Genomic DNA, 23,620 nt, shown 5'->3' on the forward strand with positions numbered 1-23,620 from the left:
ATGAGCTACAGCTGAAATTAAGCTGCAGGCTTTTTCACATTTGTTTGTAACCTTTTCTTTAAAGAAATTCTCCTTCAATACTAAAGAACTGTCTCAAGACCTCTTGCTTTGCTGCTTTCCCACCAAACTAGTTTTGTTTTGCTATTTGGGGACTGAACTGCCATTCTTTCCCTACAGGCACAACCCAATAAAAAGGAGGATCAATAAACTCTAACCCAGGCCTCAAGCCCCTAATCAGGGGCATAACTATAATAGGGCAAGGGGAGACAGTTGTCTGGGGGTCCACTGCCTTGGGAGGCCCCCCAGAGGCAAGTCACATGACCGACTCCCCGAGCCGCACACCCGCCCGGGCTTCCTTGAGTTGTATTCATCCTCCGAAATTGACGTGAGTGTTAAGACCTGGAGCTGCCAGAACATCACGTCTTTCTCTAGTACCATTAAATGACTTGCAGCCTCCACAATTTACAAAACTTAAAAAAATAATAATTTAGGATGATGTTCTGTTGTAGCACATAGGTTGTGGCACATAGGTAGGGGTGTGTGTGTGTGTGTGTGTGTGTGTATTTTGTTACCACTATTCAGCCTCATTTAAGATTTCTTTACTTCATGAGCTGAGCTTCAGTGAGGGGGGGCCCATTTTAAAATCTGGTCTCTGGGCCCACTCCAACTTTGCTACGCTCCTGCCCCTAATATATCCTCTTCCTGCTGACCTCAGTCCCACACCGAAGGCCCAGCACCAAAAGCCAGCCCTCTTTGGTGTTCAGCTTTGGAAGGCCACCTACAGGCAGTCTACAAGCTATGCCGTTTGCTACACCTCCAGCGTGCCTTCTTCCTTTTATGCCCTCGAAAGCTCCAGAGCCTCTCCTCTCACAAGAGATTTCTGGGCCCAAGGGACAAGTGGAGCTAGTTTAGCAATCAGGAAGAAGGCACAAGTGGAACAGGGCCTACCGGCATCAGAGCAAAAACAAGCAACAAACAGGCTGCTCTTCAGAAGGTCCGGGGCTGCAGAACATCCCCCTCATCTGAGGCAGGGAGACGGAGCTGGAGTGTCCAGGCAGAGAAGAGAGACAGCTGGCACCCATCTAGGCAAGGTCAGGGGAGCCAGCAGAGTCTAGGCCTCCTTACCTTGCCCCTCTGTCCTCCCTGCCTTCAAATTCTGATGTACAGGTACTGCATTTTCCTTCAACACAAAATAAGGAATGTATCCACAGCATTGTGCCAGCTGCTTAGAGAGGACCTCAAGACTATAACATGCTGACATCATAGAGCCTGTTGAGTCATCAGAATGGCCCCCTCCCATTGTTCTTGTGTGGAAATCGAACAGTATGCTTTGTGCATAGATTTAAGAGATGTGAACTTCAACATGGTAGTTGATTGTCATCCATTATCCAGTACCAATGAAATGCTGCTTACTCTGAAAGAGGCCTCAGTGTTCACAGCTTTGGACGTTTCTTCGGCCTAGCATCACATTCCTCAGCTCAAAGGTTCTCGCAAACACACAGCCTTCATTACTCCAGAGGGTCTTTTTCAATACAAAAGACTACCCTTTGGATTAGCCTCTTCAGCTTCAGTATTTCAAAGAATGATGCATGCTATTTTTGGAACTACGGATGGCATCACTTACTTTCAGGATGACATTTTAGTGTATGGCAAAACCACTGAGGAGCATGACACTAAACTGACAGAAGTCTTAAGAAATCTGCAGAGAAATGTCAGTTTTGCACACACTTGGTGATGTACTTGGGACACACAATATCTCAGAGTGGAGTACGTCCCAAAACAGACTTGGTGAAAGCTATTCGGGAAGCACTGGAGCCACACAACAAGGATGCACTTCGATCATTTTTAGGACTCTGTATTACCCTAAATTTGTTAGACAATTTGCCTCAAAAGTTGGTCCATTTCAGTTGCTCCGAGAAGTTGTTCTTCTTTTAAAAAAGAATTTAGCACTCTTGCTCCAAGAAGTTGTTCTTTTAAAAAAGAATGTAGCACTGAAAATTGCAAGGCTAGTTTTCAGACTATCAAACTGGCCATTACTGAAAGCCCTGCTCTCACTTCTTTTGACACCAACAGGCACACTATTGTAATCACTGATGCTTCTGAATATGGTTTGGGTGCTGTCTTGACCCAGCAAAAGGGAGACAGGGAAGTTACAGTTGCTTTTGCTTCCAGAGTGCTTACTGCTTCAGAAAAGATGTATTCTGTGGTTGAAAAAGAAGCTCTGTTCCTGGTCAGTGAGGCACTTCAGGACTTACTTGTGGGGCAGAACATTCACTTTACAGTCAGACCATAAATCCTATCTGCTTTATTTACTACTCGAGGATCAAGTCAAACAGCCCCAAGAACAGCCATATGGATCACCAGACTTATGGATTTTGATTTCCAGGTGGAATATCTTCCAGGTCTTCAGAATACAACTGCAGATTGTTTATCTCGACTTCCACTTGCAGGCCAAGAGGAGATCCCAAAATACAAGGATGGAGGAGGTGTAATTGCACAAAGAGCGTCATCCACTCATGGAGAGATCAAGTCTGCTGAATGTAACAGCCCTCAGTACTGATCTAATGTTTACTGAACTTAAATCTTATATAACTAATGGATGGCTATGCAAAAATAAGGCACCTGAACATCTTCAACCATACATGCAAGTAGCAAGTGAGCTGTCTCTTCTCAACGAGCTGGTGCTGAGGATTGAATGCTTGGTGGTGCCAACCTTCTTACAAGCAAAAGTGATCAAAATTGCCTACAAAGGTCACTTGGGCATGAGCTGGACTAAAAGGTTTGAATCAGAGAAGGTTTCTGGTGGCCAGGTATGGACAAACACATTGAAGATGTGATCAGGCACTGTACAGCTTGTGCTGTATCTGATAAGTCGTAGAAGACTTTTACCACCTCCTTGACTCCAGTAGAGTATCCCAATGGTCCTTGGGAAAAACTTGCTCTTGATATAATGGGGCCTTTTGAAAACCAACCCACAAACCAAAATTTTTTTTGTAGTGGCCAGAAGTTTAATTTGCTGACAACATTACTGCAAACAAGTGATCCAATAAATGACTGCAGTTTTTCCAAGAGAAAGTCTTCCTAAAGAACTAGTGACTGACAATGGGACACAGATTATCTCATTTGAAATGGAACTATTGTTGCATAACCATGGGATAAAACCCAAGACTATTTCCTCTTACCATCCTCGAGGGAATGGCTTAGTGGGAAGAATTAACAGATTAGCAAAAGAAAGTTTACAACTGGCTACTACGCAACAAAAATCCTGGAAAGAGGCAATCCGTAAAACTCTATTTGCTCGTTGAACTAGTCCTCATTCCACTACAGGAAAATCACCTTTTGAACTGCTGAGAGGATGCAAAGCTACCACCAAGCTTACACAATGAAGACAACTGATAGAGCTATCTATGCCATCTCACTAAGAGGATGCAGAGATTGGTGAATGGGTAAGGGAGAAGCAACAAAAATACAAATTTTATGTCGATCAGAAACGGGGTGTGAAACAGTGAACATTTCAGATGGGGGACTTTGTTAGAGTACAGCTGCTTTCTAAAGTAAGAAAGGGATGTTCCTGATATTCTGGACCAAAACAAATAATCAAAAGCTGAGGAGATTCTGTCATATTGGAAAGAAATGGAACACTTTGAGACTTCCCAGCAAAAATATATGAGAAAAGAGAGAAGGGAATATGGTCTTGAGAAAGGACTTGGAGACGACTTTGCCCTTGCTTCCAGTTTTGACCTCACAGATGAGCTGATGAAAGTAATGGACCATCTTCGGTACTAGAGAGAACATTACTAACATTTCCTGTGTTAGAGAATCCAAGACTTTGTCACTGAATTTGAAATCAATTCAGTTCTGGGTGCTATAAAGGAGAGGGGTGTGTTGTATTCTATCCAGTATCTTTTATATTTTGTTGTTTAGAAGTTTCTTGTGGTGGGGAGAGAGAAGCTATTCACATCACCAGGAGAAATTGGGCTAAGAAAGCCTAGCCCGATTTCTCCTGGCCGTCTGCTGCCACAGGAGCCGTGCAGCTCCCGGCAGCAAGCCACCTAAAGTACCCCTCCCCTCCCCTTAAACGAGGTTAGCTAGTGCTCCGCTAACCCCGTTTGGTTGATCGTGTGCTGCCACAGCGAGGCTCTGCTCCATGGCAACATACAAGGAGACTCCCATCGGCTGCAAGAAGCCTCCTGGATTTGGGGGGTCTCTCCAGGATGCCCCGTGTTCTCAGGAGGGGCATCCTGGGACTTCTGGGGGCTGTGCAGCCCCAGATCCCAACGGAGCTGGCAGTTGCGCGGGCGGCTGATTCGGCCGCCCCGGGGCTGCCCTTTGAGGCTAAGCCTGCTCTCCTCACAAGCCCAATAAAAGCTCTTCTCATGGATCGTGAGAAGAGCTTCTGTGTGTTTGTGTGTGTGTGGGGGGCATTATCAGAAAGGAAAAGGAGAAAATGGAGTTGTTTCTGAATAAACTCTCAGTTAAATCTATATAAGATTCCTTTATGTATGTGAGGGAAGCAGCTATAAAACAGGAGTCTTGACTGATTTCTTAAGCACTGACCTGGCGGTGCTGGGAGCGGCGACTCTACTAGGACTGGCAGGTCCTCAGGTGACTCTTCTGAGTATGAAGGAAGGACTATGTCCTTGGGTCATGGTGGTGATCAGTGTTTCCTGTATCTGGGTCTTCCTACCCTTATTCATCCTCTAAGCCATCTGTCTCATCCCCCGATTGGGGAGTCCTAGATCCAGGGTGATGACACATCTATATTTTGGCATACTCATAATGGGCACACAATTTGTTCAGGGATGAACTGGAGTTTATACTGAGATTTCTTGGACTCGAATCATAGGCACGGGCCCCACCACCATTGCTGGATCCCTGTGGCTACTTGATGCAGAGTGCTTTTGTTTCTTATTGTCAATCAACATATAGAACCCATATCTATAAAGAGCATCAAAACAAATAAAGAGCAGTTCACCACTGGCTCACTTCTACTGTATTTTTTATTTTATTCATACATTTATATCCCGCTCTTCATCCAAGTACAAAGCAATGTACATGTACATGGTTATAGTCATTCTCACAACAACCCTGTGAAGTAGGTTAGGCTGAGAGATAAGCGAATGGCCTAGTGTCACGCAGTTATTTTTATGGCTGAAGGGGGGGGTTGAACTTGGGTCTCCATGGTTGTAGTCTAAAACTCTAACCACTACACCACACTGACTCTATTTGTCTTTCGGATGGGAGAATTAATGTAAAATATACTGTAATTTTTCCTTCAGAAATCCAACATGTGGCACAAAGTCCCCCAAAATGTGGTTTTCCCCTTCTCTGTCCCCATATTTCCCCCCTGGTCATTCCAGTGACTCATGTTCAGCACTCTCATCACTGAATCACAGTAAGTTTCAGCTGTAGTTACGAAGAATGAGTTAATTGTGTCTCTCTGTGTGTGTGTGTGTGTGTGTGTGTGTTCTAAACTCATTTTGTAAAGCCACTATCCAAGTTCAAATGAAGACAATTTTCTGCAGGCACTTTCTTTCTTTTCAATTAACAGCTTGCTTTCAGGTTGATACATTGTGTAAGGTCGTGCTGACCTTCCTTGTGGTGACAGCATCCAAGTGCAAGCTGAATCACTCTGCTCCTGCCAGGCTGACATGACTGTAGGATAAGCCTCCGATAATTTTAATGCTGAGCTTTCCTTTTCAACACCTCATGGTGAATGGGGCGGCGGGTGTGTGTGTGTGTGTGTGGTTCAGTCTGATGGTGCTAAACTGAACTGCTCCTGCAGCGACACTGTGGTGAAGAAGAGCATCTTGCTGTTTGTCAGCATGGCTGTTTCAAAGAGCAGATCCCATCCCTGCAAATATCAGGATACTATCAACAACTTGTGCTGATTTCTGTTGACTAGCTTGATTAATGGGGAGAAAGCCAATGTGTATTTGAGTGTGCCCCCACAAAGTAACCCCCTCCAGCATTTTGTGGAGAAGAGAACTAAGCCTACCTTTTTCTGGATTAATTAATCGAAAAGCAGTGCTGCCACCCCTAGATCCTGTGCTCTCAATCTGTAATCCAGTTTTAGAATCAAACGACTCTGTTGTAGGGCAATTCCTTAAAACCAGTCAACTATAGCTTGGTTTACACTGATGGTTGCTGCCATGTGAGTGCCTTGGGAGTGTGCTGGGTCTGCTGTTGGATTGTGACCAGACTCTACTTCCTGCACAAGTTGGCCTGCTATAAAGCCGAAGTGTCCAATTGCTTCGTAAAGCACAAGTGTGCTTTAGCTACGCATTAGGTCCAGTGTTCCTTCTAAGGCTTGTGCACATGCATGTGCTCACACAAGTGTTTTGATGTCCACTCAGTTAATTTTAGATCCTGCTCAGGTTGAATCAGGGAGGCCCCACTCTGAATGCACATGCACACACACTGCCTTAATATTGCTGTCCAGAACAAAACTCAACTGTCAGATGAAAAAAATTAGAGAGGACAGTGGTTAGGTCATGCAGCTAGTGTGCTTAAACTTATAGGTGGCACCAGAAGGGGATGAGTGCCTCCCCAGACCATAGTTTGCCCCTCTCTGCAACCCCTCATTGCTGGACCCCTGTGGTAACTTGAAGGAATGGCACATTTTATATACACAGAGTGCTTTTCTTTCTAATCGCCAATCAATACAAGCAACAATATAAAGAACAGATCCCTGTGGACTCATTTTCATTTATGTTCAGAATGGGAGATTTAATGTGCAATATTAAATAATAACCATTATTTTTCTTTCAGAAATCTAGAATACAGTACAAAATTCACCCCTCCAGACATGCACTATTCCTCTTCTGTCCCCCACCCCCAATATATATATTTTTCTGGTGCCACCACCGTTCAGATCATGGGGGAAATACTTTTTAAAAATCGCTGTGTCAATTCATACATAATATGGGCGAATTCTAACTATAGTTTGAATGCACAGAAGTGTGAGTAGAGTTCTCTTCCACAATGAGGCTTTTTCTACTGCAACTCCCACTCACCCCAGATTCACTCTTGAGAGTCAAGGAAACTCTCTGGAATGGTGTGGGATGGGGTGCACAGGGTTTGTACAGTTGCAAGCATGGTAACTGTGAGAGCAGGGGATGGGCTTTCAACTGTGGAGAGCAGGGGGCATCGGCACAGGAGTGGAGCTTGCAAGGAAACTGTAGGTAAGTACAGAATCTTCAGATGCCATACTAACTGGGCTTAGAATGTATGGGTCAGTTTCACCAATAGTGGCACAGCACATGCGAAGAAAGAGGGGGGTGTACCAAGAGCACCCCTTTCAGGACATCTCCCACAGACATCCTGGCATATCCCTTGATTACATGTGCAGACGGTTCATCGGGATGGATCCTAAACACACAAGTATTTGCAGCACAAGTTTAGGGGCCATTTGGATGAACAGCCCCCACATATGATCAAGGGACATGCCAGGAGGGTGTGAGACATCCTCCACCAACGTCCCAGTGGACATGCTCCCCTCTTTCTTCATGAGTACTGTGCCGGTATTGTTTGAATTGCCCCCTTGTCTGCGTTCACCTTTTCATCCCCATTGCTAGCATTTCTATTAAAATTCCAAGCCAACTTGGAAGGCCATTTTGTATTTCGAATGCTGTGGAGTGCTCTGCTGCACTGTCTTGATTCATCATTTATATTAGTTTGTAAGGGGAATGTTCTCGTATTTAAAATGAGGGTATATATTTAAAAAAACTCAGCTGCTCCTTGATTTGATCAGGCAAATTTGAGCATTATGAGGGTGAGCGAATCCCCATCTTCCTGTTAAAAGTCTGTGCACGTTTGTGTTGGATCTTTCTGAATGGCAAGTTAGAGAGGAAGCAAAGTCTGTTTCCATAGAAACTGTACTTATAATATTAGGCACTGAGTGCAAAAAAGAGTTGGAGGTCACAAATCTTTTGTCAATTCATCATCATTGCTGCTCTCATGAAAATAATGTGGGGCAGAATTGTTTCATTTTTGAAACTGAGCATTGCTCTTTGTTCCTGCACTGACTTGTCTCCTATATAGTGGCAAAAGCCTGGATCAGGCAGGGCACACACATTGCTGGCAGAGGCAACGATCATGAGAATTTCTGAGTCTACATACTTCACAATAAGGGTTCTTAACCTTGGCCTCCCCACCAGATGATGTTAGACTACAGTTCCCATCATCCCCGGCCAAAATGGCCAAAGTAGTCCAACATCTGGGCACCTATGCTGGGGAACCCCTACTCTAGAATGACATCAAGGAGGTTCCTGTTTCTTTAATAGTTGTGGACAAGAGGAAAGCATGGCTGTTCGACTTTTCTCATCTCTGAGAAGATGAGACACCTGCAAAAATGTTATTTATTTTAATAGGGTACAGGAGCTCTGCCCTCCTTTTCACCCTTGTACCACCCAAATCAAACTTCCACTTCCCTAGTGGGTGTCTGATCACAGGTGCTCCTTTGGTGAGGAAACGTTTTCTTTGATTCTATAGATGTGTATGCTGCTCTTCTGTGGGCAACATCCAGATGATGATGATGATGATGATGAATTTACATTTTATATCCCGCTCTTCCTCCAAAGAGCCCAGAGCAGTGTACTACATACTTGAGTTTCTCCTCACAACAACCCTGTGAAGTAGGTTAGGCTGAGAGAGAAGTGACTGGCCCAGAGTCACCCAGCAAGTAGTATGGCTGAATGGGGATTTGAACTCGGGTCTCCTCAGTCCTAGTCCAGCACTCTAACCACTATACCACGCTGGTGTACGGTAGTCATTATTAAGCACCATTGAAATTAATGAGATGCATTAGTCATGACTCTCAATTTCAATTGCTTGACATCCTGATTCAATGACACAGTACTGCTACGCGGGGGGTTACTCTAAGGCAGGGCTTCTTAACCTTGAGCCCCCAGTTGATGTTGGACTACAACTCCCAGAATTCCCAGACATGGCCTTTGTGGCTCGGGATTCTGGGAGCTGTAGTCCAACAACATCTGGGGGCCCAAGGTTAAGAAATGCTTCTGTAAGCGACTACTTAATTTCAGTAGGACTTCCATAGAGTTATTTAGTCAGGATGAGAGCCAGTGGGGCTGGTTCCTGGCTGACACCCTGAAATACTTCTAGATGCTGCACAAGAGTTCATCTAGGATAGTTTACAAAAGGGAGCGAGAACAATAGAATCATCATAAAACACAATAAAACGACCATCACCAATGAAACAGCAGGATAAAATAGCAGAGCATTCCCATCAGGTATTAAAAGGCCTGGGAAAATACAAAAGCTTTCTTGCAAGAGAATCAGCATCAGGCAAAGCTCTGTGAGCAGCAAATTCCAGAAGCAGGGAGCCACAGCTAGGAAGCAGTGTTCCTTCTAACAGGGATTTCCAGACGTCGTTGACTACAACTCCCAGAATCCTCAAGCAAAAGCCATTGCAGCTGGGGATTCTGGGAGTTGTTGTCAACAACATCTGGGAATTCCTGTTGGAGGGAACACTGCTAGGAAGGCTATCTCCCCAGTTGCTACCCATCTCACTTCAGACAGTGTCGACCCCCAGAAGAAGACTTTTGAAGATGATCTTGGTGAACAGGCAGGTCAGTAGGGACACATGTATCCATTCCAAACCATGAAGAGCTTTGAAGGTAAGCCCCCACAATTGTGCTTGGAGATGGACCGGAAGCCACTGCAGCTCTTTATAAACTGGCAAGATGTATTGCCAGCAGCTGGTCCCAGTTAGTCCACAATACAGTAGCTAGGCTACTAATTGCAGTTTCCGGGCACTGCTGAGGTCTTTGGTTTCTGACATTAAATGCATACTACAACTAATGGCTTAGTCTAATCAGAACTCGAAATGTAGCTAACAGTAAGCAATTTTCATAAGTGAGTCTCAAATTGCCTTTGAGTCTCTTGGTCACTATTTATGTGAAGGCCTGATCATTCTTAATATAGAAGAGAGTCATTTGGAATACAAATGAGCCTCCTGGCCAAAACAGTTTTATACTTGCTTTGCAAAGCCATTGCAAGAAGAACAGCTTAAAGCAGTGTGATATAGAAGTATTCAAGAGATAAATAGCTTGTGCCATAAGCAAAAAGAAAGCTTTGCAGTTCTCCATCCTTATGGTGGGAGGAAATGTGCAGATTGTAGGAGGCCCAAATCTCTGAAGAGACGGCAGCACAGAGAGCCAGCTAGCCAAAAATCAACCAACCAACCAGCCGGCCGTAGTTTGCTTGAAGATGTTAATGTGGGTTGCACTGTGGCAATATCAAAAGAGCCACTGGAGGCAGCCTCATTAAATTATAGGGTATGGGAGGAACCAGGAAGAAGTTACGGGCAACACCCACTTCCTGTCTAGCTGTAGAGGAGAGTGGGACACAAACGGAGAGAGCTCTAGGAAGCTGTTTAACTTAAATAAAAACAACCGTAAAGTGTGTTTGAAAGACAGAGGGTCAGTCTGCTATTTGAAGCAAGCCAAACAACTTGAAACAGCCACTTTCCCCTGGACACAGTGACAGGTAGTGTGGCTTTTAACGGCTTCTCTTCATACTGGGGAAAACAACACTTGTTGAATTTCTGCCCCTGATGCAATTATTAAAGTCATTGATCCTCCGCCCGGAAGTTTTTCACACGGGGCTTTTAAAGCCCTCTAACTCACATCTCCTCTGGAATGGAGGGGTATGTATTCACATATTGGCCAGATTTACCCCGAAGTCCCTGCAAGTTATCAGGGAGCACTTCACACACTCTAGTGTAGCCCAATTGATATCCGGGGTTAAAAAAAAAATCAACTTCTTGTGTCGTTTTATTGGGACAGCTTCGAGTTTTCAGTAAAGCCTCCCAGTAAACTCGTGTTAAAGCCTGTTTGTAAAACTCCCGGGTACAAAGTGGCAACCAAAATGTTAATATACATTATGAAAATCCAGAAGAACTAGAAAGAGGTTTTATTTATTTATTGTTGGTTTGCTATACCATCTTTTATAACACTTATCCCAACCTGTTTACAAAAGTTAAAAGGCAGCAACAAAGTAAAAAAGTCACATTAAAATAACATTAAAATAAATTAAACATGATAAAACCATAAAAATGCAAACAGAACAGCAGCTGTAAAAGGCAGGGACAGAGCAGCAGCACAACAGAGAGACCAGCAGCCCTTAGGGCGCAAAAGCCTAAACAAACAGGGTCTTGATTTGCTTTTTAAAAACAGCCAAGAAAGTCAGAGGAGAACACTCACCGGGAGAGCATTCCTAAGCCTTGGGACAACAACAGAGAGCGTCCTCTCTAATGTTCCCTCTAAAATGGATTCCCAGATGTTGTTGACTAGAATTCCCAGCTGCAATGGCTTTTGCTTGGGGATTATGGGAGTTGTAGTCAACAACATCTGGGAATCCCTGTTAGAGGGAACATTGGTCCCGTCCCATATGCACAACTGAGCCTCCCTCAGCATCAGTATGCATAGCAAATCCTCCTCTGATGATCTTGTTGGGTGGGCAGAAACCTTCAGTTATCCAGGCCCCAAACCATTAAGGGCTTTAATCAGCAACTTTAATTGGCTCCAGAAATGAATCAGCAGCAGGGGCCTAGCCACCATTGTGCGAACGGGTTCAAAGAACCCGGGCCGCCAATGGTAGGGGCCACTGAAGCCCTAAAGGGGGCATGGCTCAGGCTCCTGAAGAGCCCCAAATGAACTCCCCCCACCCACACCTGGGCTACCAAGAGCCCCGAACCAGCGCTTGTCTGTTCTTTTCAGGCAGCACTTGTGCTGCTTGGAATGACAGGGAAGCGCTCGCTTGGGCTCTTTGGAGCCCGAGGCCACGCCCGATTAGCTTGTGATGTCACATGCAAAGGGGGCATGGCCACCACACGGGGCTGGATGCAAGCCGCTGTTTGGCTGGCTCCATGCCTGATTAGCAGCCAGTGTAGCTCTATCAAAATGGGTGTAATATGCTCCGATTCCAGAGAGAACCCTAGTTGCTGCAATGTGCGCAAGCTGAAATTTCAGAATATTCTTCAAAGGCTGCCCCATGAGTGTGTTTATTAATTTTTTATGTATTTATTCGATTTTTATACCGCCCTTCCGAACTGGCTCAGGGCGGTTTACAGTTAAAAAACAGAAATCATTAAAAACAATTAAAACAGAAATACAAATATAAACACCAATTTAAAAACATCTTAAAAAACAATTAAACAATCAAAACAATTAAAACCCTGAAAACCAGGTTAACATTAAAACAATTAAAACTAATTAAAAACCCTGAAAGGCCAGGCCAAACAGATGGGTTTTAAGGGCTCTCTTGAAGGTCAGTAAAGAATTAAGATTACAAATTTCTGCTGGGAGTGCATTCCACAGCCCAGGAGCAGCTACAGAGAAGGCCCGCCTCTGAGTTGCCACCAAATGAACCGGTGGTAACTGGAGATGGACCTCCCCAGATGACCTTAACATGCGGTGGGGATCATGTAAAAGAAGGCGCTCTCTAAGATATCTCAGACCCAAGCCGTTCAGGTAGCTGAAGTAGTTAAGTTGTGATGTGACTAAGGTATGGGAAACTGTGCCCAGATCTGCCTTGTAGAGAAAGGGGTGCTGCTGACGCACTAGCCAAAACTGGCAAAACTAGGCACCCCTGGCATCCATCTCTACCTGAGCATCTAAAAGCAGAGTCAGGTATAGCAGTACCCACAAGCTGTGTACTTGCTCAGGGTAGGTTCAACTCTGACCAGAGCTGATTGAATCCCTTCATCCTAATTGTCTTTCCTACTGATCGACATCATCTCCATCTTGTCTGGATTCAGGCTCACTTTGCTAGCCCACATCCAGCCCATCACCACCTCCAGCCCGTGACTTGGTGCATCCACTGACTCCCTAGGATCAGATGACAAAGTGAGAAAGAGCTGAGTGTCATCTGCATATTGATGGCACTTCAGTCTAAACCTGCTGATGACCTCTTCCAGCACATTCATGTAGATGTTAAGCAGCATGGGGGGAATCATTGTTGTTGGGATTGTTAGAGTTCATCTTGTACATCACTGTTGTGTCTAATGAGTATTCTTTTGAGTTGTATGGGAGATGTAATTCCAGAAGAGAGTCAAGAGGTGGTTGATTACTACTGCTCACACTCAGATTCCAAAGAAATAGGAAAATGGTCAAGGTTTGTGTATAGTAGATTAGCTGGAACAAATTTGTGTGTAATATATGGATTGTGTTATGTATGGTGAGATTATTACACTTATTCAGATTTAGAATCAGAATCATGTTTACTAATGGTCAACAGACCTTCAATTTCCACACATAAAAACAGATTTAGAGAATGTAGGGAACAGACAAATAGGATAACAACTAGAATAAAGCTCTTTTTTGTTTTAGTATATTAGTTCATTTTGGAATGCCTATTTAAATCAAAATATAGCTTTTATATTTATTAAAATGTATTTATTAAAATTAAAATAGGCATTTTGGAATGCCGATTTTAATCAAAATATAGCTTTGGAATACTTTGGTTTTGCGTTAGCTGCTTGACTAATGCCATACAAACAAAACTGAATGCTATTTCTCCTTTATGTATTCACTACTTTATATTAATATTTTATACAATATTGTCATCCCCCACTTTTAGTTGTCTTTGCTCTCCAAAAAAATTGTAATTAGGTAGTGAATTTGTGTGATTTACCTGATTAAATGTTATAATTCTCTTAGGCATACCCGTGGCTAATCCCATGTGTGGTAGCTCTCGTGAGAATTTGCGAACAGAAGCACCATGGTGATTGGGCAGTGGAGATTCCATATGCAGATAGGGAGGAGAAGTCTGTGAGAGCAGAAGCACCATGGTGATTGGGTAGTGGGGATTCCATATGCAGATAGGGATGAGGAGCCTGTGGCACCGTGATGAATGGGCAGTAGGGATTCCATATGCAGATAGGGAGAAGGAACCTGTGATGGTTAAGGTCAGTTGGAATGCAACTGTTACTGGTTGGAAGATGTTCTTGATTGCAGAGGAGAGGAATCTATATGTTGGGAATTCTCTGTGGTAGGAGAAACCCTTTTTCATTATAGCAGAGTGCACAGAGGCACAACACAGCAGAATTTAGTTAGGCATGCATGTATGCTAAAATAACTAGGAGCCAGTTCATAGTTTCAAATCAATATAAGTAGTATTTATTATAGAACTCCATTCTAGATAGTAAAGTGAAGAGATAGGATTTCTAATCTAGCTAGCTAGCTGGATGCAGATGGATTCTGCATCTCTGCACACATGGTGCAGGGGAGAGGAGCTTGCATGTTGCAAGATAGAGGGAAGGGAAGAGAGGAAGGAAGAGGAAGGAAGTGGCTGGAAGGAAGGAAGTGTCCCTGAGCGTAGCAATCTACATATCAAAGGGATAGTGTCAGAGCAGTAGGGAAGGGATGACCAATGTCTTGACCCTCTAGCCCTCTGACTCACTAGTCTGTCCTCCTATGTCATTGAGACAAGAGACAGCGCATAGTCCTTCACTTCCAACACTATATATATAAAAGGATAGTGGGCAAGGGTCTGTGAAGAGAGGGTCATGAGGGAGGAAAAAGCCCCTTCAGGAGAAGGAGGCTGCTGTTGTGTGAATCAGATGAAGAAACAAAATGAACAAGATCTGTTAACTCAGGAAGAGAGGGGGGGAGAGGAAGAAAGTGGAGGAAGAGCGAGTAGAGGAGAGAGAAAAAGAAGAGAGGGGAAGAGAGAAAGAAGGAAGGGCAAGAGATGGGCCCAAGCCTGTCAGCGGCCTGAGGGGAACGAGCAGCCATGGCGGCACCTATTGACAGCAATGAAGGGCCCAGTCAACCACTGCTGCTGTTTGGGGTTACCAAGGCCATTGGTGGAGGGAGGCAAGCAAGGCACGGGCCTGGGCCTGTCAGTGGCCTGAGGGGAACGCGCGGCCATGACAGTGGCAGCTGTGAGGAAGGGCCCGGTCAACTGCTGCTGCTCCTGTGGGGAGGAGCAGGAGTGGAGCTCAGGTGAGGGTAGGCAGGTCTCTGGGGATAGGGGGCTTCAGCTTGGCCAATAGATGCCAGCAATGCTGCAGCCATGACAAAGAGGAGTGAGGGGGATGGAGTAAAGGGATGGAGTGACTAAGAGGGGTGAGGGGGATCGAAGCAGCTGGATGGAGGAGGAGCAGGACTGAGGCTCAGTTGAAGGTGGAGAGATATCTGAGGTTAGGGGGGCTGTGGCAGGGGGTGAGGGGAGCAATCAAGTACTAGCTCGCAGATGCTCTCTGTGGGTTAAGCTACTTTAAATGAAAAGTTAAAATTGTCCATTCCTTTGGAGCAATAATTTCCCTTCCTTACATATATAAATAAGGCAAAAGCCTTTTGTCTATGTCTCTAGACTTGATCCATTTCATTATTATAGTTATTAATAAAACTAATATGCCTAGTGCTAGATGAATGGAGATGTCTTACTTTACCATGATATTCTATTATTTTTTTCTTATTGTTTTTGTATCTGTGATGTTACCTGTGTTATATTGTGGTTACTGTTATAGTTATAGATATCATTCTTATGACTGATGGTTGTTCACTTTATTAATGTTGTTTCTTTGACTGATTGATTAATTAAGTGCTGTCAAGTCAGTGTCAACTCTTAGTGACCACATAGATAGATTCTCCAGGATAATCTATCTTCAACTTGACCTTTAAGTTATCTCAGTGGTGCATTCATTGTTGTCATAATTGAGTCCATCAACCTTGCTGCTGGTCATCTTCTTCTTCTCTTTCCTTCTATTTTCCCCAGCATTATGGACTTCTCAAGGGAGCTGAGTTTTCGCATAATATGTCCGAAATATGATAGTTTGAGCCTGGTCATTTGTGCCTCGAGTGAAAATTCTGGATTGATTTGTTCTATGATCCATTTGTTTGTTTTTCTGGTTGGAAAACAATCCTCAAAGGTCTTCTCCAGCTTACTTCGCTCATCCCTCCCAGGAACACCCCACACCACCACAATGAGGCAGCATAGCAGTATTTGGTGTGTCTCTGTGTGTGTGTGGGGGGGGGGGGCGGTTGTTTCTTTAGCTGTCCCTAAAATAGCTTTGAAATAGCAAGTTTAAAAAAGTAACAAAAGCTGTTTTTTATTTATATAAAACTAGACAAACACTCTGCGAGGAGTTTCAGTAAGTTCACTTAAGTCATTTTAAAACTCTCTGGAGGATAATTACTGAGAAGCCAGACATAAATTAAGACTCAGAAATGATAAGCATGAAAAGCAGCACCAATTGTTCTCTAATTTCAGTGTTGATGTTGAAAGTTGCCTATCTGATGTAGTTAAGCCAACTGTCAAGAAAACATGCTCCCATGCTGAATATTTCTGCTGTTTCAATGCTGTTCAGCAATTTGATGTTCATTTTGTTGTTGCTGATTCTCAGCACCATTTTCTTTCTTCTCCTTTGGCCTCACAGACCCAAGCCTAATTTGTCAACGCTGCTATAGAATAAGATTAGCTGTGCCACTGGCAACCCGTGTGATTTTGTTTACGTACAACCCATGTGATTTTGTTTACATTGTGTTTACCATGACATCGTATCAGATGCAGCATTCTGACATAATCAATAGGATTAAACAATAGTGTGTGGGCAATGCCACTGAGGACTATGAGGGCAGCAAGAAAGAAAGGTGGCACAGAACAGCAGCATCAAATCAATACAAATCTGTTTGCAACAGATGCTTCAGGGCTGACACTGGAGTCAGAGACTTACATCCAGAATACTGTTGTGCTAGTGCAAGGTTGTAGCTCTATGAACTCTTCTAGACTGGTGCTAGTTGTAGCTCTATGAAGTCTTCTAGACTGGTTCTTATGCTAGTGGAAGATGTTGACAAGCTGCACAATGTGTATCCTGGAGAAAGCCTTCCATCAGAGGTTGTGCAACTTTGTGAGCACTGCAACGTCCGCACAGCTCTGCAAGCTTCTTAAATACATGCAACGCCTCTTGTAGGGGTGCGCACAGAACTGGCTGGTCTGGTTTGTTTCGAGACCAGACCTGAGCCAGACTGGGCCAGTTCGGTCCGGCACCCCCCTGGCAAGTTCGGTCTGGGGGGTGGTTTCATAAACATTTTTTAAACTTACCCTCTCTGGGGGAGTTGGAGGTGGCGGGGGTGTGTGTCTGTGGAGGTTCCCCCTCCCCCCACCAGCCTCCCTTGATGCCCGTACTGGCTGGCTGGCTCTTTCGCCCATTCGGGCCTTCCCCATCTGGCATGGTGGCCATTTTGGAAGCCGCCATGCCTGTGCAATTGGCCTCTGCATGGCCTAGCTTCCCCGGAGGAGGAAGGCCCCAACAGGCTGAAGAGTCAGCCGGCCAGCCTGGATGGGCATCAAGGGAGGCTGGCGGGGGGGACGGACCTCTGCGGACTCTCCCCACCCCTCCTCCAACAAAGTGCCCTGGAGGGGGTAAGACAAAATAATAATAATAAAATCGTGAACCCCCTGAATGGATGGGGGGTCTTTGGATTCAGTTCAACCTAGAATGGTCGAACCGAACCAAACCTGTTTGCACATCCCTACCCTCTTGTTGTCTGGATGTCACCCAGCATTACTGGGCACCTGCCAAGCGTCCCTAACCCTCAGGAGGGCCCACTGAAGATCCCTGAGACCACTTCTGTGCTCACAGCTTTTGCGTGGTGATGGCAGGGTGACCCTCTCAGGGCTCACCCAGATAGGAGAAGGTCCAAGGAGGGAAGGCCATGTGTTGAGGGTCTCTTGGGATCTGCAGCTGTGCCTGAAATTCTTTTTTTTTTTTTTAAATCACCAAACATGGAAGATGATTTTCAAAACAAAGAAGAGCATGGAAGAAGGTATATTGCTGCAGCTCTATAAAGTCCCAGAGTTTAGTTCTCTGTGCATCCTTCTGCTTTTCTGAACCAGGGCAAAATCTCAGCAGTTTCTAAATGGCACAAAGGCAAGTCTGAGTTGGCTTAGTGGCAGCTTTGCAATCACAGTATCAATAAATCAGGAAACACAATTGTCTGGCCTCAGTAACACAAGCTGTAATTCTGGAAGCACATTACTACTAATCAATGTAAAGAGGAGTGATGAGTGAAATGTAATCTTGTAAAAGAGAGAAAGCGATGATAAAAATTGAAAAAAACAAAACAAAACAAAAAAACACCACCTCAGTTGTGAAATGTGACAGACCTCCTGACAGGCGATATGTAAAATCCCTAGAGGGTGTGCAAACATTCAGTTAATTAGTTTCCCCCACAATGTCAGAGAGAGTTGCTTTCAGACAGGTTACTGCAAATCACATCCAGTTGGGGCAAGTCCCATTGGCCTCAATAGGATGTGCTTCTTGGGTGGGTGGGTGGGGGGCATTCATTGGATCAGACTTCAGACCATGTGATCATGATCTCAGGAAGTATCTCTGAAACCCCTTCACAATAGAATCGGACTTTTTTTTTTTTTAGTTTTGAGTTTCTCCCTTTCTTAACTGCATCAGACGTTCAAGTGCCTCCTCAAGTTCCTGTTAATTATTCAATCTTTATCTGTTCTAGGTTTATTGCTCGGAAGAGATAATACCTCTTGCTTAGTACAGCATATGGCCACCAAGAACGATGGCAGGTAGGAAGCAGAAGCGGGGGAGCTTTCTTTTCCCCAAACGATCCCTATATCCCCCTGCCCGGCCCTGTTGTGGCTTGGCTTTAAAGGATAATGCATGCAAGGGGCCATGCGATCTTCAGCAGCTGTTGGGTTGGAGAAACTGCTGGAACGATGCCAGAGGTCTCAAATGTCTTGAAGACTGTCACGTTCTTGCTTTTTTCATGCTTGCTTTGTTCGCTTCTCTCCCCCCCCCCATCGTTGCAGCCCCATCTGAGAATGCTGTGAGCCCTGAAGCAAATCAAAGCGGGTAAGACGGAATTATGAAAAACTGTATATATCATCTGACATTTAGAAGGGCCAGGAGGAAAGGAATGTGTGGCCTTTGCGAAAGGTGTTATGTAGTCCTGCTTCCTCACTTCTTTTCAGAACAGGTGGGCTGGGCTGGATGAGCAGAGACACCTTGGCTGATTCTGCTAACAAGTCATCATCATGATCCAGATGAAAAATTAGTAAATTCTTTCTTCAGCATGAAAGCAGTTGAATTTCTTAACCCTCTGTTACTCAAAGGCTGCTGTCCTATGCCCACTGACTTGGAAGTAAGTCTGAAATCTGTGGGATTTACTTCTGCATACATAGGCATGGGACAGGGTTGGGGGGTGGGGAAGGGAAAGTCAGTCAGCAAAGTGAGGGGAGATTCAAAAGGGTATATAATTCTTTTCCTACGTGAACATGAAATATATTGGGGGGAAAGAACTTGTCAGCTGTCGGGCTCTCTGTCTCATCTATTTTATGTAATTTAGCAGGGCACAATATCCTTGTTTTTGTTCTCAGATCCTTCTCTTTCCACTCCTTTGGGTGGCCTGCCAGAATTTGTTTGACAGAATCTGAGACTTGATAAGCAGTATGACTACCCTTGCTAGCATTCCTTAGGGAAAGAACTATGAAAAATCACTTCTTTCTCATGCTCTCGGTCCCTGTGTAGAACGGATAAGTGGTGGGGAACCCATATGCCTATGGGGTGTCTTAAATAATGAAATACATTTTTTTACTTAGGCTAATTTAATTTAGCAAAGATGCTTCAATTCTTCAGCTTTTTCACAGAAGCACATGCCATATGTTATTACCTTTGTTTATACACTCTTTCAGGAGATGCCAGGATGCAATTATTTTTAAAAGTGTCACCTGACATTTTGGAGGGCTGGAAAAGAAGTGTCAGTGGGGATTAAGCTGCCAGATCTAGGACTGCAACCTAGATCTTCACAATTCTAATCCTAGCACACACGAGTGACATTCCCGCACAGGAACTTCCTTGCTCTCTTGTCTGCTGCAACAGCTCCTTCCATTTCTTGAAAATCCATTTCCGAGGGTTGGGGGACCCTTTGAAGCAGGATAGCATTGAGTGTGGGGTGGGGGAGGCTGTTGAGAGAGATGGGTTTGATGGAAATCCTCCATGTACAAATGGAAGCACTTTCCATTGACAGAAAATGCCTTTAGGAAGCAACCCATTGGGGGGAGAATGGACTGAAGAATGGACTGAGTGTTTTTTTTAAGAACTAAAAAAGTTACATTTTCATTGCTCTCCTAAGAACTGATTTAACATCCCTCCTCATTTTACATTTCTACTGTGATAATAGAACCATGCTTGCATTATTTTGGCAAAGCTCAAGGCCCTCGAAGATCTGATGGCCAATCCTAAAAACACACACGGCAGCTACACTGTATGTTTGTAAGCAACAGTAATTTATTCCGTTAATTTCGCATTTTAAAATGAAAAAAGTAATGAAGAAAGGTCTTTGGAAAGCTTTGTGGAAGGAGATTCCCAACATTTTTGTTCTGAATTTTCTGTTCATGCATTAAACCAAGCCCTTTCTCCTTTAGGCATGATAAATCTTTCACTTCTATCTCATTTGTTCTAGCAAGGGATCTGCTTGAACCTCTGTTTTCCATCACTGCATTGAATTTTGGTGTATGGACAATTCCTACACAAATGTTGGGGCTTTGGGGAGAGACAATTTTCCCTACTCCTCCACTTTGTTGCTTGTTTGTCCTTTGTTTGTGGGTGCTTTTCCCCACAGTTTGCTGTGTTGGAGCCATTTCTTTTTTGCCTTTGCTGTCCTAAGAATGTGATCCAACCATTTAGGAATCATGTCATGAACACAATAAAGTTACAATGCCACATAGCCAGTTAGATTTGGATATGTGATACTGCAAAGCTATTTCACAGTGAGCATTTCCCCTTGAACTGCCAACGTGGTGTAGTGGTTAGAGTTTTGGACTAGGACCGGGGAGACCCGAGTTCAAATCCCCATTCAGCCATGAGACTTGCTGGGTGACTCTGGGCCAGTCACTTCTCTCTCAGCTTAACCTACTTCACAGGGTTGTTGTGAGGAGAAACATACTTAAGTTTCAAGTACACCGCTCTGGGCTCCTTAGAGGAAAAGTGGGATATAAAATGTAAAATATAAATAAATAAATAAATAAACTGGATTCATAATGAAGTCATATAGCCAATGCTATGCAGTCAGTACAGACCGAGGTCAACACTTCCCACCCTCTCTCTGAATGGGGAAATATTTTTACCCTTGTACACAGCACCTTCTCCTGATTAATAGGGTGCTTTTCATGGATTAAAAGTGTTCATAAAATATCTCCCCTTTGTGAGTCAGTTGCAGTTTAGAGTGCTGTGCTCCATGGCTTTCCTCTTCCATGGCTATCCAGACACTTGCAGCCAGAGAACTCCTCATTTCCTGCTCTTATGTGCACTGCATTGAAGTAAAGTTTTTCTGGTCCTCATTTGGACTGCAGCCTTTGCACATATCCTCCACCTCACCATTACAATCCTCCGGGGAGAAAGGCAATCAACTGTGGGGGTGGAATTCTTTAAGGAACACCACACACACGTACATTTTGCTTACATCAGAATTACTTCCAGTGCTTTAAAGTCTATGTGCCGGGGGTTGCGGTTGTGGAAGGATGGAAGGGGTCCATTCGCAGAAAGAGTAACAAGGTAAGATCTATTTCTTCTGCAGCACATTAAGCCAGCTGAAAACACAACAGTTGGGGCTGCCGCGCTAAGGTGATCTTGCAAGGCGAAATGTAGTTTAGATTAGCACATTTTCACAGGGCTAGGCAAAGTTGTTCATCTGTGTAAAAGATCTGAGTACTGTTAACCAGCAGATGCCTGTGCCCTTGACAAAGCACTTTTTTCAAGATAAGTGCAGATATCTACTGTGCAGTGGTCTGCAATGTGTATGGGAGCCGCTGGTCTTAACTGCCGTATGTCTACCCAAAAGAAAAAGTCCAAGACCAGATTCTCACAACTGTGCACTGTAAGGAGAGTGGGATTAAGATCTAAGGCCATTGTGGCTGGGGATGATGGGAATTGTAGTCCAACCACATCTGGGATCCCAAGGCTGAGAATCCCAGTTCTAGCATCTACTGTGAGCATGTGTCCTGATGATCCAACCAAGGAGAAGGGAGTATGAAGAAAGCAATGCAAAGCCTGGGTTGTTCCGTTAGACATACTAAGGCGGCACACACGATCATAATTAGGGTAGAGAAGCCTCCTAGCCTTGTTCAGGAGCGGTGTGCAATTCTGTCTTGTGATCGTGAGTGAATGAAAAACAAGGTCGAAGGCGCTGGCCAGGATGGTATGCCCTAAGCAGCAACAAGGAGGGCTCCCTCCTACCCAGCAGCTGCACCCAGGTCAGAGGCAGGAAGAAAAGCCCTCCGGCTCTGCTGCTGTTTAGCACCTGCTCACCGCCAGCATCTCTGGCCTTGTTTGTAATTCACACACCACCACAAAAAAGAAGCCTGCACAGCTTCCGAACTTATGAGTGTGTGGACTGCCTTGTGTGGACTCTCTTCAGTTGCATGGCAGGGGTGATGGCAAAGTGTTCTGTTGCACTCTTTAAAACACACACACACACACCCCACTCTACAGTCCCTTAGAAATCATTCTAGAGTTCAAAGTGGATTCCAACATTATACTCTACACAACAGCAGGGCCTTATGGAAAGGAAGTATGGGAGGGAGAACTGAAGCCACAGTGCCTTGATCGTCAAGTGGCCTGGAGTTGCTCTTCCCAGCTTTGCCTGCTGTGTGGCAGCTGCATCCTTTTCTGGGCCGTAGCAATCTGGCTGCAGTGACTCATGCTGTGGTGACCTCTAGGCGGAGTGACTGCCATGTGCTCTGCAGCTGCCCCTGAAGAGGCACCAGAAACGGCAGCCAGCCCAGAACTGGATGCCTGGGTTGCCACTTAAGAGCGAGTCAAAGAGCTGGCCTAATGCCTGTGCTCATAGAACAGCGCTCACAGGTCTCTTTCCAGGTCCTTAGCTGTGACCTTAATGGACTCTGATATTGACTCTAAACAGTGTGGGCCCAGTATTTGCAAGGACACCGCCTCTTATGCGTTCTCCCATGTGCTTTCAGACAAGGAGGTGAGGTGCTTTGGGGGAGAAGCTGTTCTTTAGTGATAGGGGTTCCGGTTTCAAGCATCTTCAGGCAGGGCTGGGAAAGACGAAGACCCCTCTATGTTGGGATGGGGCATCCGCTTTGCATGCAGTAGGTCCCAAGTTCAATCCCTAGCACTTCCGGGTAGGACTGCTGTCAGAAACTTTGGAAAGCCACTGTCAATCAGTGTAGATAATACCGAGCTACATGGACCAGAGATCTGATTTGGTATAATGCAGCTTCCTATATTGAACAACTGTGAACAGTGACCTGCCTTTTTTAAAAAGTATATTTATTGGGAGTGGTTATAGAACAGGAGGGCATGTAGATGGGGGACTGAAGCAGGAAGGGGGATCGATGAAGATGGGGGGCCTTGGATGAGTGGAAATGGCTTTTGCTTGCTCTAGAAACCTTCAGATGTAACTCATCATGTCGAGAGACAGTTTTGTTGTGTCGCAAGTTGTTATTGCCCTTGAGAGCAAACGGATTTTTTTTTCTTCAATGAATCTGAAGAGCTGAATGGTCATTGATGAACTACATCTTATTCTTAAGGAGTGCACATCTTTTTAACTTGTACTTGATTTTTCTGGCAATAATGATGTGCGAATTTTACACCTTTGCACAGTCTGAG

At 44.6% G+C, this 23,620-nt stretch overlaps 1 protein-coding gene across 20 annotated transcripts in view; it reads left to right on the forward strand.

Annotated features, from left to right (window-relative positions):
- The window catches only part of MYO3B (myosin IIIB), a 523,310-nt gene that overhangs the window by 21,272 nt on the left and 478,418 nt on the right, over nt 1-23,620 (forward strand). For 10 of the 20 annotated variants that reach the window (XM_053283479.1, XM_053283468.1, XM_053283476.1 and 7 more), the window contains exons 1-3: nt 10,355-10,509; nt 18,492-18,558; nt 18,802-18,844. The exons of 1 other annotated variant lie outside the window; for it this stretch is intronic. Coding sequence is in view for 15 of the 19 variants with exons in the window: in XM_053283468.1 (XP_053139443.1) it covers nt 18,552-18,558; nt 18,802-18,844 (50 nt within the window). In the remaining 4 variants the exon portion in view is untranslated. Of the gene's footprint in view, nt 1-9,466; nt 9,591-10,354; nt 10,510-13,972; nt 14,014-15,118; nt 15,167-18,491; nt 18,559-18,801; nt 18,845-18,963; nt 19,134-23,620 lie in introns of those variants that run through there. 9 more of the 20 variants (XM_053283475.1, XM_053283469.1, XM_053283472.1 and 6 more) reach the window with 7 other exon arrangements.

This window comes from Hemicordylus capensis, chromosome 1, assembly GCF_027244095.1.
Source record: "Hemicordylus capensis ecotype Gifberg chromosome 1, rHemCap1.1.pri, whole genome shotgun sequence".
Lineage (NCBI taxonomy): Eukaryota > Metazoa > Chordata > Lepidosauria > Squamata > Cordylidae > Hemicordylus > Hemicordylus capensis.